General features: G+C 35.0%; 1 protein-coding gene across 4 annotated transcripts in view; it reads right to left on the minus strand.

The window, feature by feature from the left end:
• The window catches only part of LOC150099760 (protein FAM193A-like), a 342,566-nt gene that overhangs the window by 172,444 nt on the left and 155,565 nt on the right, over nucleotides 1-14,557 (minus strand). For all 4 annotated transcript variants that reach the window (XM_090403637.1, XM_090403636.1, XM_090403635.1 and 1 more), the window contains exon 8: nucleotides 14,433-14,557. In XM_090403637.1, coding sequence (XP_090259763.1) covers nucleotides 14,433-14,557 — 125 coding nt within the window. The remainder of the gene's footprint in view (nucleotides 1-14,432) is intronic.

Genomic DNA, 14,557 nt, shown 5'->3' on the forward strand with positions numbered 1-14,557 from the left:
GTAATCAATTGTTTTTTTTTCCACTACTTTATGTGATACATACTTAAACAAAATATAATTATAATACAATATGCATGGATATGAAACAGCAGAGCACAGTAGTACTGATAAATTTTTAATAACCAACTTGCAAAAAAAAAAAAAAAAAGAGAGAGAGAGTTTTATCAGCAAACATCTGCTTAATTTTACCTAGGTTGCTTCTTCTTAGTATAATGACCTTATTAAGTTCACAACAATTCTAGAAATGCAAAACTTTTTACAACATTGAGCATGGGAATGCTACTACCTTAAGAACTGGCCCTTGCAAAATTAAGTGGATGTTTGTTGAAAAATAATATTCCTGTAAAATTGACAGAGGAGATAATCACTATCATAGAGTACATAATAAATTTAGTTTAATCCTTTATCCAAGTTTGGCAACTCCTATAGGTAGAGATGACCTGCTAATGCTTCTGCCTGCTATCTCCACTTGGGCCTGGCTCCCACTGAAGAGACCTCAATAAAGGTCGAAACTAGTCTGGGTTGTGGCCCTCCCCTTAATGCATAACATTATACATATCTGCAAGGAGATGTGTTTTGCATTATGGGAGATACTGAGATAGGAGTGTTGGTAGCTTGCTCCACCTTTGCAAGGAGTGCCCTAGTGTTGTACCACCTTACCCCAGTCCTGAAGATACTCTCAGGTGCAAACTTTGTTTGCTCACACTTGGATAAAGGATTAAACTAAATTTATTATACTCTAACCAAGTGAAAAATAAACTTTCAACATCATAGAGTACAGTATAGGGAAGAAGCACAAAGAGTGCTGAAATAACCATGTCACCCCTTGATGGATTTTCTGTGTCACATATACAAGCTCATTGCCCAAATTCTGCTAGCCATTTGTAAACTAAGTATATACTACTCTACAGTTTATAGCCATTGTTGATTTAACAACCATCTCACAAAATTCTCCAAAATTTAGTAACAAGCCAGTCCGAGCTGGCTCCAGCACACAAGTGGATGTAAATATATGAAATAAAGAACACTACTCTTAGCCATCTAATCAGTCATTAATGATATCTGTTTCCCATTTTTATCATAAGCTCCATTCTAACTTGCATGCAGATTCTTTTCATGTCTACACAAGTTACGTGTCTTGTTTAGGAGTTATATTGCAGGCATCACAAATTAACATAATACAAAGAAAAAAGTGAACAATATATTTAAAAGCCTTTTAGTTTGAAATACATAACAATTAAATAAATTATTACCTTTTTTGTGTGTTATGATGTTAATTTGTAAAACCCAATAGCACAAATATCTCTGAAACAACAATTATGCAGAAAGATATTATGTGCAGTGCTTTACTCTTAAGCTAGATTATTGTGGCAAAAACATTTTCATCTGGTTAATTATTATATTCTGTATTAGTCGAAACAAAGTTTAGAATAATTTCCATATATGCTGGTAGTACTACATGGTAATTAGGAAAGCATCTATAGAGTTCTTCTGAACATTTTTTAATATTTATGTGATGTCTTGAGTGTGAGAAAATGATACACCGATCCTTATTTTTACTAACAACTAGCTAATCATGGTATAAAAAAATGCACATATATTTCACATGCATGAAATCTGTTTCTGCTGTATCAACTTAGTAGGCAAGAAATACAAATCTGAAGTAATAATCACTATCCCACTAAATTTCTGAATGCTTATTCCAGATCATTTCAAAATAAGCAAAAGTTTGTTTTTTTAAGAATTTGTTTTCCAGTTCAAAGTTGGTTGTAATAAAAATAAATTCCACACATAAATTTTAAGGCATTATTAAAACATGGCTTTATAATCAACATTAACAGCACATTAAATTTTACTTGACAAGAAAATATATTCTTGTTTTCATTCTTTTTTCACTGAAGTGTGAGCAGATAAATGTTTGCACTTGAAATTTCTTCACAACTAGGCTATCTGTATACAAGACAGTTGATTTTACATCAAATTGCCCTTGCATTCCATAATACAGAGCGCATTTCCTCTTTCCCTTCCTTAGCATCTCTAATATCATCCATTATAGTGAGAGTCACCATCCAGACTGGTTCTGATCTTAAGGTCTCATCAGTAAGATCTAAATCCAGGAGATACTGAGATAACAGTTAAATGAAAGAAGCTGTATGTACATAGATGTTGCAAATGGTGCGTCACCTATTCATTACAAAACCAATAATAACTGGAATTATTACAATATATATTTAGTTATAAGATAGTTACAAAAGTTGGCAAAAATATAACAGCCAAAGTAAAATGCTACGAAGCCAGGTACATATGAGTCTGTTAACCAAGTGTGTTCTCTAGGCAGTGTGTTTTTTCAGGATAATAAGTCCAAGCTTTCAGGAGGAAACCTGACATCTCTATTTCTTAACCCCCCCCCCCCCCCCCCTCCAGTGACAAGAAGCCTATAGAAGTTTCTTCTCACGAGCAAAACATGTGCTAGAATAAGATAGAAAAGATTAGAATGAATAAATATGAAAGGCATGTAAGACACAAAAATAAGATGTGGGAGAAACGCAAGTGAGAAGTATGGCATGGATAATATTAAGAATTTCACTTCTGAGGCTTCTATACATGGGAAACACATTATTGTTTTTTAAGTCTGGTGTATAAATTCCATATTTACTTTTTATTATCAGAAGAGGAAATTTAAAAAAAATTGATGACTGAGTTATGCAACAAGTAAATAAATGGAAAGCATAAACACAAAGTCTTTGAAAAAAGACTGACAATGGAGAGAATGCTATCAATATGAGCTGTATCACAATGGTTAGTAAAGTGATGAGAAGAGCATCTGAGATCTGTGTGTCAGGTTTTTATTGAAAGATGACCATACCTGATGTAGGGGCTCGTATCTTTCTTCTGCCCAGATGTTTGTTGGCTGGAGTTGGAAAGAAATGAGAATCAGGGGAGTAGCATATGAAATGAAGAAAACTGACTATGGTGTAATGCACAGGTTCTATGAAAGGAAGTTTTGATTAATGAAAGAGCAGTCCATGCTCAGATGCATAGATTTATTTTATTTATTTAGCATATGATAAAAATACAAGAAAACTGATAAGTAAAACTATATACAGATGCACAGATTAATGAAGATGCAGAAGTTAATAATTTCATCCCATCTTGACATCCTCAATCTATGAATCTGTATATAGTTTTACTTTTTTTTTTTTTAATTTTACACATATGCTAAATAAATAAATAAAATAAAACTATGCATTAATCTGAATATGGGCCACTCTTATTATTCGGTTCATAGTTCATAGATCCATGCCTTGCACTGTAATTAATTTTCTTGATTTTACATGCTATTATAGTTCAAACTATTTCCATGTTTTAAACTATATGTAAGGAGGAAACTTGAGCAAGGAACTGTATAACTTCATTTAAGAATACACTATCTAAAGCTGCTACGGAGTCAAAGCTTATTCCTTATAGGGAATAATAGAAATTTAGTTACAACACTAAACCATGTACAAGACAGTATTCAAACCAATTTTAACTTATAGATATGAGAGCTGAATTAGAAGCAAACTAGCTGATCAAAGATTGGGGTGGGAGTAACCTAATCTTGTTTCATTATTCTACCCTTCGCCTTTCCCCCAAAATTTCTACCTTTCACCTTTTTCCCAAAGAATTCACAGCCCCCCCCTTAAAACCCATGTTTTAAATTTCACATACCTTGTGTCTTATCCACAATTCTCCCACATCTCCACATTTCCAACCCCACCCCCCCTCCTTTCAGTCATACTTCAGTAATATAACCATATACCAGATGCTGCTCAATAAGAACACAACCAGGAACATCCTACAAAGGTATGTCTAAAATTATTCCTTCCTTATATTATTCATATATCTATATCTTTAAAACATCAGTAATATCCTAAAAATTGAGTAAAAAAGCCAATGACATCATAAAAGGAGTACTCCTAAACAAAAATAGGCAAAAGTCATAAAAATTAATATTTATTTAGAGGAGTAACAGGGAAAATTTTTCAGAAATAATATCTATGTCTAATCTATATTTTAATGATGCAGATTATACTTAACGTAGGACATAACACAGGAATTACCTCCATACAAATGCACTGCAATTAATAGCTTTGGTAACATTTTTTTTTTTTTATGTGACTACACCCATGAAAGATCTTTTGCAAATGAATAGTATATTAGTAACATAAGGGGAAAAATAATTTATCTATTTTTTCTTTATTAATTTTATATTTTTTGTATATTTCTATTAATTTTTTACGTAGTTTGGAACCCTATTTTAAAGACCAAACTGAGACCAAACTGTATAACTGAGAGGAGACCGCCACATAGCCTTTAAAGGAATGCAGAGAACCGACCAGGGCTTCTGACCTAATGTCCAATCCTCACCTTCTCGTGGTGCACCCTGTTGGGTATCTACCTGGATACTGAACAAACAAGGATGGGCTGGCAATTTGGGATTTAGCCGACCAAATTATATTCTTATTGGTTAAAGCAAAATAAAAAAATGATGGTACAACATGACAAAATTTCATGCCAGCTGGGGAGTCGCCAGGTTAAACAAGGCCACCGTTGTTTTCGCCAGGAAACCAGGGCAAACAGCAAAAAGTCAGCTACTGGAATAAATCTGAAAACACACCTCAACTCAACATCACCAGAGTTAAAGATCGGTACTATCAACATAAGAAGTCTGAATGGCAAAGAAATGGCGCTAGCTGAGGAATTAGATAAGTACCACATCAACATAATAGGGGTGACTGAAACAAAAAAGACCAAAACTGGTGAGATCTTTCTGAGCAATAAATATAAAATGTTATATTCAGGCAATCACAATCAAGGAAAAGAAGGAGTAGCCATAGTATTCAACACAAAATATGAGGCTAATCTTCTTGAATGGCAGTCAGTCTCAAGTAGAGTAATGTGAGCAAATATGAGAATGGGGAACTGGACAATGAGACTTATTTGTGCCTATGGTCCCACAGAAGGTTCTACTAAGGTATGAGCAGAGGAATTTTTTTAGGCTTTAGAAAAAGCAACTGACACAATGAAAAAGGAAAAGTTGGTCCTTGTTGGGGATCTAAATAGCAGAGTAGGAAATGATTATGAGACATACAAAAATATTTTGGGAAAATTTCAAGAAAAGAGCAAAGCTAATAATAATGACAAATATCTGTTGGATTTCTGCTCAGGACATGCATTGGTTATTATTAACACCATGTTCCAACATAAAAATGTGCACAAATTCACATGGAGAGAAGAGGCAAGGAATAAGAAAAGTCTCACTGACTATGTTATTGTTGATAGTGATGTTTTCTCCCTGGTGCAGGACACCAGAGTGTACAGGAGATTTGAAATTGGAAGTGATCACTATTTAGTCTTGAGCAGGATAAAATTGAATTTCATATTGAAAAGAATAGCATGTAAGAAAGTTTTAAAGCAAATAAAAGTTGAGCAGCTCTCAGATGTGAACTGTAGACTAAATTACACAAAGATTATTCAAGAAAAAATGAAAGAGTTTGAGAACAGGAACCAAACCTTGGAGATTCAGCGCAAGCCTTGAAGAAAACACTCGTTGATTCAGCCAGAAAGCCATGTGGTGAGGTTGTCTGCAAGGATAAAAAAATCATAACTCCATGGTTGACACAGGAAGTTAAAGAGGCAGTGAAGGAAAAGAAGAAAGCATATCAAAAGTTCTTGGCAAATAAGTCAGCTTGTGTTCTTAGAGAATACAGAGACAAATGTAAGAAAGCTAAACAGTGTGTAAAACTAGCTAAACAAAAGTCATGGGAGGACTTTGCAAGAACATAGAAAATAAAATATCAAGAAGGTGGCAAAATATTCTGGAGGTTGTTGAAGCTTAGAAATGGAGGAAAGTGCTGTAAAAGGAGTTAGAGATGATAAAGGTGACATGAAAAATGAAGAAAAAGATATCCTTGAACTATGGAGTAATTACTTCGAAAAATTGCTCACTGAAACAAGCAGTGATAGCACAGTGGTAAAAAACACTCAACAGGCATACAGTCAGGAATACATATTCATACTTGAAGTAGAAAAAGCCATCAAAGGTTTGAAATGTGGAAAGGCAGCAGGAGTAGATGATATTCAACCAGAAATGCTGAAGTATGGTGGTTTAAAAGTCTTACAGTGGCTACACTGCATAGTTCAGAGGGCCTGGACAGAGGGACAAATTCCCAATGATTGGAGTAGATCTCTCACAGTACCCATATATAAAAGGGAAAATAAAACTAAATGTGAGAATTACAGAGGTATTTCCCTACTGAGTGTTCCTGGACAGTTACAAGACAGTATTCAAACCAGTTTTAACTTATGTATCCGAGAGCTGGGTCAGAAGTAAAACACTTGACCGAAGACTAAAGACTGCAGATATGAGAATCCTGAGAAAAATTAGAGGCATGAACAGATGGCATCAATGGCAATATCATATTAAAAAAGAGGATATCAGGAAAGAACTTGATAATGTCAGCATCCAGGAATGCGTTAGCAAAGCTAATCTCAGGTGGTATGGTCACTTAAACAGAATGGGTGAGGAAAGATTGGCAAAACAAGTGTTCTATGCCAGGTTGGCAGGAAAACAACCCAGAGGAAGATCAAGATATAGGTGGATTGATATGGTACAAAGTGCCTTAGACGATAGAAATATAAGATCTGATAATGTTGTAGTCTTGACAAGTAAGAGACTGATCTGGAGGAAAATTGTAGATAGGAAGTTAGTAATGATGTAAATTTTTCATGTAGTACTATCATATCCTGTACAACCCTTGAGGGTACATGGCAGGAATTTCATGATGATGAACATGGAACTTTTTTCAAACACTTCAGCCCTCCAATAAGCAAGGTGATGATTTCACAACAGACAATGAAATTCATCTCCTACCCGAAGATAATCACAAATATCCATGCCCACAATGGGATTTGAAACTCAGAGGCTACTTTTAGTGAGTGGATATGTTAACTACTTGGTCACCAAACTGGATACTCATCAAATCTCGTGTAGTGGAGGCCTGAAGTGGCTTCAGAAAGTATCATTAGTATATTTCTCTATTTTACAGGGATTGTTGCCATTAGATAAAAAAAAAGTGTGGATTGATAATCAAGAGCTGTGGCATGATAAATTTCAGTTTCATTATCAGTATTAAATAGATATGATAATATGAAAGTGGCCAAGAATTGATGTAGTTATTTAAAGCGATAAATATGACTGACATTAGCTTACTATTTGTTTACATCATAGCAGAGTGATTCCAAAACCAAAATTGATTTCTTTATTACATAGAAGATTTTAGATGCAAAATGCAAGAAAATTAAAAAATTATAACATTTTTGATAAATTACAAGAAGTTATTTACCTTTGGCAAAGGCACATGATGACAGTGATATTGGCAAACATTGGAGTGAAGAACTGTATGTTAAAAGGCAATTCACAAGATGTTATTCAGCATACTGACTGGCAATGAGAGAACACTAGCTAATAGCATTTGAGAGAGATGAGAAAGGATGAAAGAGAGCAAAAGGATGAAAATTTTGAATATTATGGCATAATATGGATCCTGACTTTCCATAAAATTAAGAAATAAAACTGAAGTTTTATTAAGAAGTGCATGGACATAGCCTTTTAAAGGCAACTGATATGCTTTTAAAATACTCCTCCCAGAATTTCTTCATTTTAATTGATGAAAGCAAACTGTTGATATTTCCTATCTTAAACAGTTTTAATATACATGACTTGCATGTTTATACAAGAACGTAATTTCCCTTATTATACAAATGGAATATCTCAACTACTACTAGAAGGTAGGGCTATTATGTTTCTTTCATTGTATTCTCTCTCATTAAAGCAAAGAAAGAATGACTAGGGAAAAAAAAAGTTAAAAAAGAGAAGGAAAAAACTAAGAACAAACTTCACACTGATTTTCAGTACAGGGATTAACGTGTTATCTGCTTTGTGTGTTGTATTTAGAGGAAGAAACAGTTTTAAACTTGCATGAATTTTTCTTGGAATAAGGTTTTCGTGATGGATTAATGTGATTTTTTTTGGCTTATGTGTTTCTAATGGAATTAATTAATTCCATTAATTCTAACATATTGCTTTTTACACACTTTAATCTGAATGAGTGCGAGTGATTTCAGTATTATTAATTAGCAGTTCAATAACTTGCATAGATATGTTCACTATGAGTTTGTATAAATTAAAGTAAATATCATCATCATCAAATTCCTGCCATGTACCCACAATGATAGTACTACATGAAAAAATTATATCATTACTAACTTCCTATCTACAATTTTCCTCCAAATCAGTCTGTTACTTGTCAAGACTCCAACATTATCAGATCTTATATTTCTATCGTCTAAGGCACTTTGTACCGTATCAATCCACCTATATCTTGGTCTTCCTCTGGGTCGTTTTGCTGCCAACCTGGCAGAGAACACTTGTTTTGCTAATCTTTCCTCGCCCATTCTGTGTAGGGGACCATACCACCTGAAATTAGCTCTGCTAACGCATTCCTGGATGCAGACAATGTCAAGTTCTTTCTTGATATCCTCGTTTTTAATATGATATTGCCATTGATGCCATCTGTTCACACCTCTAATCTTTCTCAGGACTCTCATATCTGCAGTCTCTAGTCTTTGGTCAAGTGTTTTACTTCTGACCCAGCTCTCAGATCCATAAGTTAAAACTGGTTTGAACACTGTCTTGTATACAGCTAATTTAGTGTTCTGACTAATTTCTCTCTTATTCCATATGAATTTATTCAATTGACTTCCCACCATACCAGCTTTGCTGATTCTGTAGTCTATTTCTATATTTAATTTACCATCTTCAGTAAAAATCATGCCTAAGTAGCTGAAATGTTTTACTTGTTCCACAGGTTCTCCATTCACAACACAGTTGACATTTTCAGTGATTCTGCCTATTTTCATTGTCTTTGTCTTTTCATTGCTGACCTTCATACCATATCTATTACAACAGCTATTCAATTTAGTCAGAAAATTTTGCAGACTTGTAGCGGATTTATTTAGAAGTATAACATCATCTGCATAAAGCAAAGAGCTGACATTAACATCTCCAATTTTGATATCATGTTTAATACCACTTTCCTTCATAATAAGATCCTTATAGATAATGAATAACAAAGGGGATAATGTACATCCTTGTCTCGCACCAGATTTAACATTAAACCATCTTCCTGTACTTCCTTCAATTCTAACTGCTGACTTACAACTCAAATAAAGACTAAGTATTGCTTGATATAATGCCCCATTGACACCATATAACTGCAGCGTATTGAATAGCTTCTCTCTTGGCACCTTTTCATATGCCTTTTCCAAATCAACAAAACTTAAATACAGATCTTTGTTATATTCCCATGCTTTCTCGACTATTCATCGTAAAGTGAAGATTTGATCCTGACAGCCTCTGTTTGGGCTGAATCCAGCTTGTTCTTCACCAAGCTATTCTCCCACAATTCTTCTCAACCGATTCTTCTCAAGTATACTTGCATAGATCTTGCCAGGAACACTCACTAGGGAAATGCCTCTGTAATTCTCACATTCAGTTTTATTTCCCTTGTTATATATGGGTACTGTGAGAGCTCTACTCCAATCATCGGAAATTCGTCCCTCAGTCCAGGCTTTCTGAACTATGCAGTGCAGCCACTGTAAGACTTTTATATACACCATACTTCAGCATTTCTGGTCGAATATCATCTACTCCTGCTGCCTTTCCACATTTCAAGCCTTTGATTGCTTTTTCTACTTCAAGTATGGATATGTATTCCTGACTGCATGCCTGGTCAGTGTTTTTTACCACTGTGCTGTCATCACTGCTTGTTTCATTTAGAAGTTTTTCAAAGTAATTACTCCATACTTCAAGGATGTCTTTTTCTCCTGTTTTCATGTCACCTTTATCATCTCTAACTCCTTTTTACAGCACTCTTTCCTCCATTCCTAAGCTTCTTCGACAACCTCCAGAATATTTTGCCATCTTCTTGATATTTATTTTCTATATTCTAGCCAAAGTCCTCCCATGACTTTTGTTTAGCTAGTTTTACACACTGTTTAGCTTTCTTACATTTGTCTTTGTATTCTGTAAGAGTAAAAGCTGACTTATTTGCCAGGAACTTTTGATATGCTTTCTTCTTTTCCTTCACTGCCTCTTTAACTTCCTGTGTCCACCAGGGAGTTCTGAATTTTTTATCCTTGCACACAACCTCACCACATGCCTCTCTGGCAGAATCAATGTTTTCTTCAGAGTTTGCCACTGAATCTCCAAGGTTTGATTCCTGTTCTCAAACTCTTTCATTTTCTTTTCAATAATCTTGCTGTATTTTAGTATACAGTTCACATCTGAGAGCTGCTCAACTTTTATTCGCTTTAAAACTTTCTTACATGTTATTCTTTTCAATATGAAATTCAATTTTATCCTGCTCAAGACTAAATAGTGATCACTTCCAATTTCAAATCTCCTGTACCAGGGAGAAAACATCACTATCAACAATAACATAGTCAATGAGACTTTTCTTATTCCTAGCCTCTTCTCTCCATGTGAATTTGTGCACATTTTTATGTTGGAACATGGTGTTAGTAATAACCAGTCCATGTCCTGAGCAGAAATCCAACAGATATTTGCCATTATTATTAGCTTTGCTCTTCTTCTCCAAATTTTCCCAAAATATTTTTGTATGTCTCACAATCATTTCCTACTCTGCTATTTAGATCCCCAACAAGGACCAACTTTTCCTTTTTCATTGTGTCAGTTGCTTTTTCTAAAGCCTCAAAAAATTCCTCCACTTCTACCTTAGTAGAACCTTCTGTGGGACCATAGGCACAAATAAGTCTCATTGTCCAGTTCCCCATTCTCATATTTGCCCACATTACTCTACTTGAGACTGACTGCCATTCAAGAAGATTAGCCTCATATTTTGTGTTGAATACTATGGCTACTCCTTCTTTTCCTTGATTGTGATTGCCTGAATATAACATTTTATATTTATTGCTCAGAAAGATCTCACCAGTTTTGGTCTTTTTTGTTTCAGTCACCCCTATTATGTCGATTTGGTACTTATCTAATTCCTCAGCTAGCTCCATTTCTTTGCCATTCAGGCTTCTTACGTTTAGTACCGATCTTTAACTCTGGTGATGTTGAGTTGGGGTTTGTTTTCAGATTTGTTCCAGTAGCTGACTTTTTTTGCTGTTCGCCCTGGTTCCCTGGCGAAAACAAAGGGGGCCTTGTTTAACCGGGCAACGCCCCAGCCGGCATGAAATTTTGTCATGTTGTACCATCATTTTTTATTTTGGTTTAACCAATAAGAATACAATTTGGTCGGCTAAATCCCAAATTGCCAGCCCATCCTCGTTTGTTCAGTATCCAAGTAGATACCCAACAGGGTGCACCACGAGAAGGTGAGGATTGGACATTAGGTCAGAAGCTCTGGTCGGTTCTCTGCATTCCTTTAAAGGCTATGTGGCGGTCTCCTCTCAGTTATACAGCTTTGACCCTTAAGCACTTTAGAGGAATTTCTGACCCCAGCAAGAATAATTAAGTTAAGGTTTGTTGCAGTTGAACACTTTAATCTGAGACCATGTACTCCTTAAGGGCAAACACACAAAAATAAAAACATCACCTGCCACCTCATTACCAACTATTATATAAGGACTCGTTTTGGACTAGGTAATGATATGACTTTATGTTTCATGCAATGTGTGTAGGTTTACTAAAATCGGAAAAAGATGGTGAACCATTTGCGAAACATGACTAATGTGTTGAAGAAGAACAGGCAGCTTTTCGATTTTTTTATAGTGAAGTTGAAAAGCCATAAAATGCATATAGTATGCCTTGGCTATAGGACCAAATAAAACATAATAGTGCGGCAAGACTAAATGAGGGAATGTAGCTGAGTTGAGAGATTTTCTTAAGTGTTCTATATATGAAAAGTGAATGAAGGAGATGATTCACTGCAGTTCCTCCTAGTTGTTTGTATATAACTCAAATCCATAAAAGTCAAGGACTTTTATGGATTTGAGTTATGTGGATTTACAGATATGCAGTTACAGCACTTTGACTAACTATTAGGCCATCTATCATGGGCCACTTTGTGTACATAATAGATGGCTAAATTATAGAGTCAAAAGACTTCAAATTTAACATAGGTAAAAATGGAGGATATTATGAATCCAGTCATATTTTATAGCCAACTGTAAAAAAAAAATTACAGTTATATAGAAAGAGACTGTTAAGTTTCTTTTTATGAAATACAGCTGGATTCATAATATTCTCCCTGTTAATATGGAGTAGTTAGTGTGTTCGCTCTCCAATTAAGAGGCTGCGGGTTTGAATCCTGCATGGTTCGCCATGGGCATGGATTTTGCGATTGTCTGTGGAAATACTAGTGGTGGTGGTGGTCAGCTGTAGATGGCATTGGTGTAGTTGCAGTCAGTTGGTGGATTGTGAGTGGTAGAAGCAGAGTTGTAGAGTAGTTGCCCTTCCTCGATGAGTCTTTGGACTCCCTGGAGGTGACAAATAATAATAATAATTAACAGATGGTTTCGTATTATTAATAATAATATAACAGTAGTAATGACTATCAATTATGCTGATGCATAATTGATAATGTCATTTGTTTGTTTCTGCCTTGAGTGCAAATTGGGTCTCTTATTAATGAACCTAGGTAAGTACTTACTGTAAACAAAATATAAACCTTATATGTCTGAGAAACACTGATATATATTCACAATGATAAGAAAAGACATAACTATGGAGACTAAAAGTACAAATTATTAAACATGGAAAAAAGTTCTCAGACATAATTCATTTATTTGGTAAACAGGTGATAACTATTAGATCTATTATAAAAGATAAAGTTTGCATTATGCAGCATATGAAAATTCAACCAATGTAATCCACAATCACTTCGAAGAAAAGAAGCATATTAATAGAAGAAATGGAAAAATTATAAGCGACATGCAACAATGAATGCAGCTAAGTCTTATTCTTATACAAAAGAAAATCCAATGCTATTTCATACTGTAAACTGATTTATGATGAGGAGAGAGGGAAGGGGAAAAAAAAAAAAACTGCAGTAATGTGGACCTGTATACAGGGGATCCTCGAGTTATTTCGGAGATCCGTTCCTACGGACTGATGCAAGGCGATTTTCGATGCAAGTCAGAATTACCATAGGCTAAGTTACTTACCTAACCTAAAACACCCTAAAGTCTCCTTTTCTTGAATTAACACGAGGCTAATTGGGATATGGCGTTGATGCTGGTCTTCCAGCCAAAGAACAAGAAGCCTTTCCATCTCAATCATGAGCCTATTACGTTTTTTTGTAATCACAATCTATTTCATGGGCACCAATCCTTTTTCACGTGTTCAAGGATGCCAACTTTATCCTTGATAATAGTCCCGACTGTGGTACGAATTAAGTTCAACGTGCGGCCGATGTTTGTTGGCGTTTCTCCCTTTTTTGCCCTTTTAATAATGTCTAATTTCACTTCTAATGTAATGGCTTTCCTTTTCTTTGACACACTGCCATCGGAAGAGTCTGCCTTACGTTCGGGAGCCATATTGAAGGGTAAAAAGTCACAAAAAAACACAAACACAAAAGTCAAAGCACGCAGTACCCAAAGAGCGTATGCTGGGATCCAAGCGACACCACCTCTCCCAAACAAACACCGCATAACGGCATATTCTTCTATCACACTCATAAACAAGTTCGCCTGCAACGTTTGAATTTTACGTTGCATTGCTTCAAGTTGAAATTTATTTTTTAAATTATTTATGGGATTACCGCTGTAAAGTCCAAACGACACATGTCGAGGACCCCCTGTATACAGTATTACATATGTAATACTGTTTGTATGTAATCTTTATAAAAGCACGTAACTAAAAAGTTATGAATACTTTTATACATGGCGTCCACATTGGACCTCCCTAGTTTCAAAGAACAATAAAAAAATTTTTTTAAAAATCTAAATGCGGAAACATGTAAGGTTTAGGTTCTTCAAACATTACAGAGTAGTTTCTACAAGTTTTGTTCAGAATTTTTTTTACAAAAACTTGACGATTTTGACACCATGGTCCATACACTTAAGTAGTTGTAACACGCTGAAACTAGGGAGGTCCAATGTGGACACCCTGTATTTATGTACTCGATAGGATACTGAATAAACTTTCATTTGCTCAAAGTTATTTTTTCATAAGCTTCATACAGACAAGCAAACAAATTCATAAACTTGTTATAGCTTTACTTTTCCTTTGGAAAAAAAGCATGTGTCAAAAATGCATCATATTTTTGATGCACTCAATAACTTATCGTATACTGTTTTGCCAGTTAAATTTTATTTAATTATCAAAGCAAAAAGGAGACAAAATGATTATAGCTCCATACCTAGATAAAGAATTCCAATCTGGAAGACCATTGCGCAAAACAGGATCAGAAAAAATGAAGGCCTCAAATAAATGGCGATTCACTAATTCCCATGTCACATTAAAACGCTTCAAATGTACTGTTTC

This window comes from Typopeltis vanoorti, chromosome 14 (assembly GCF_054136105.1).
Source record: "Typopeltis vanoorti isolate ZY-2024b chromosome 14, IOZ_Tvanoo_1.0, whole genome shotgun sequence".
Taxonomy (NCBI): domain Eukaryota; kingdom Metazoa; phylum Arthropoda; class Arachnida; order Uropygi; family Thelyphonidae; genus Typopeltis; species Typopeltis vanoorti.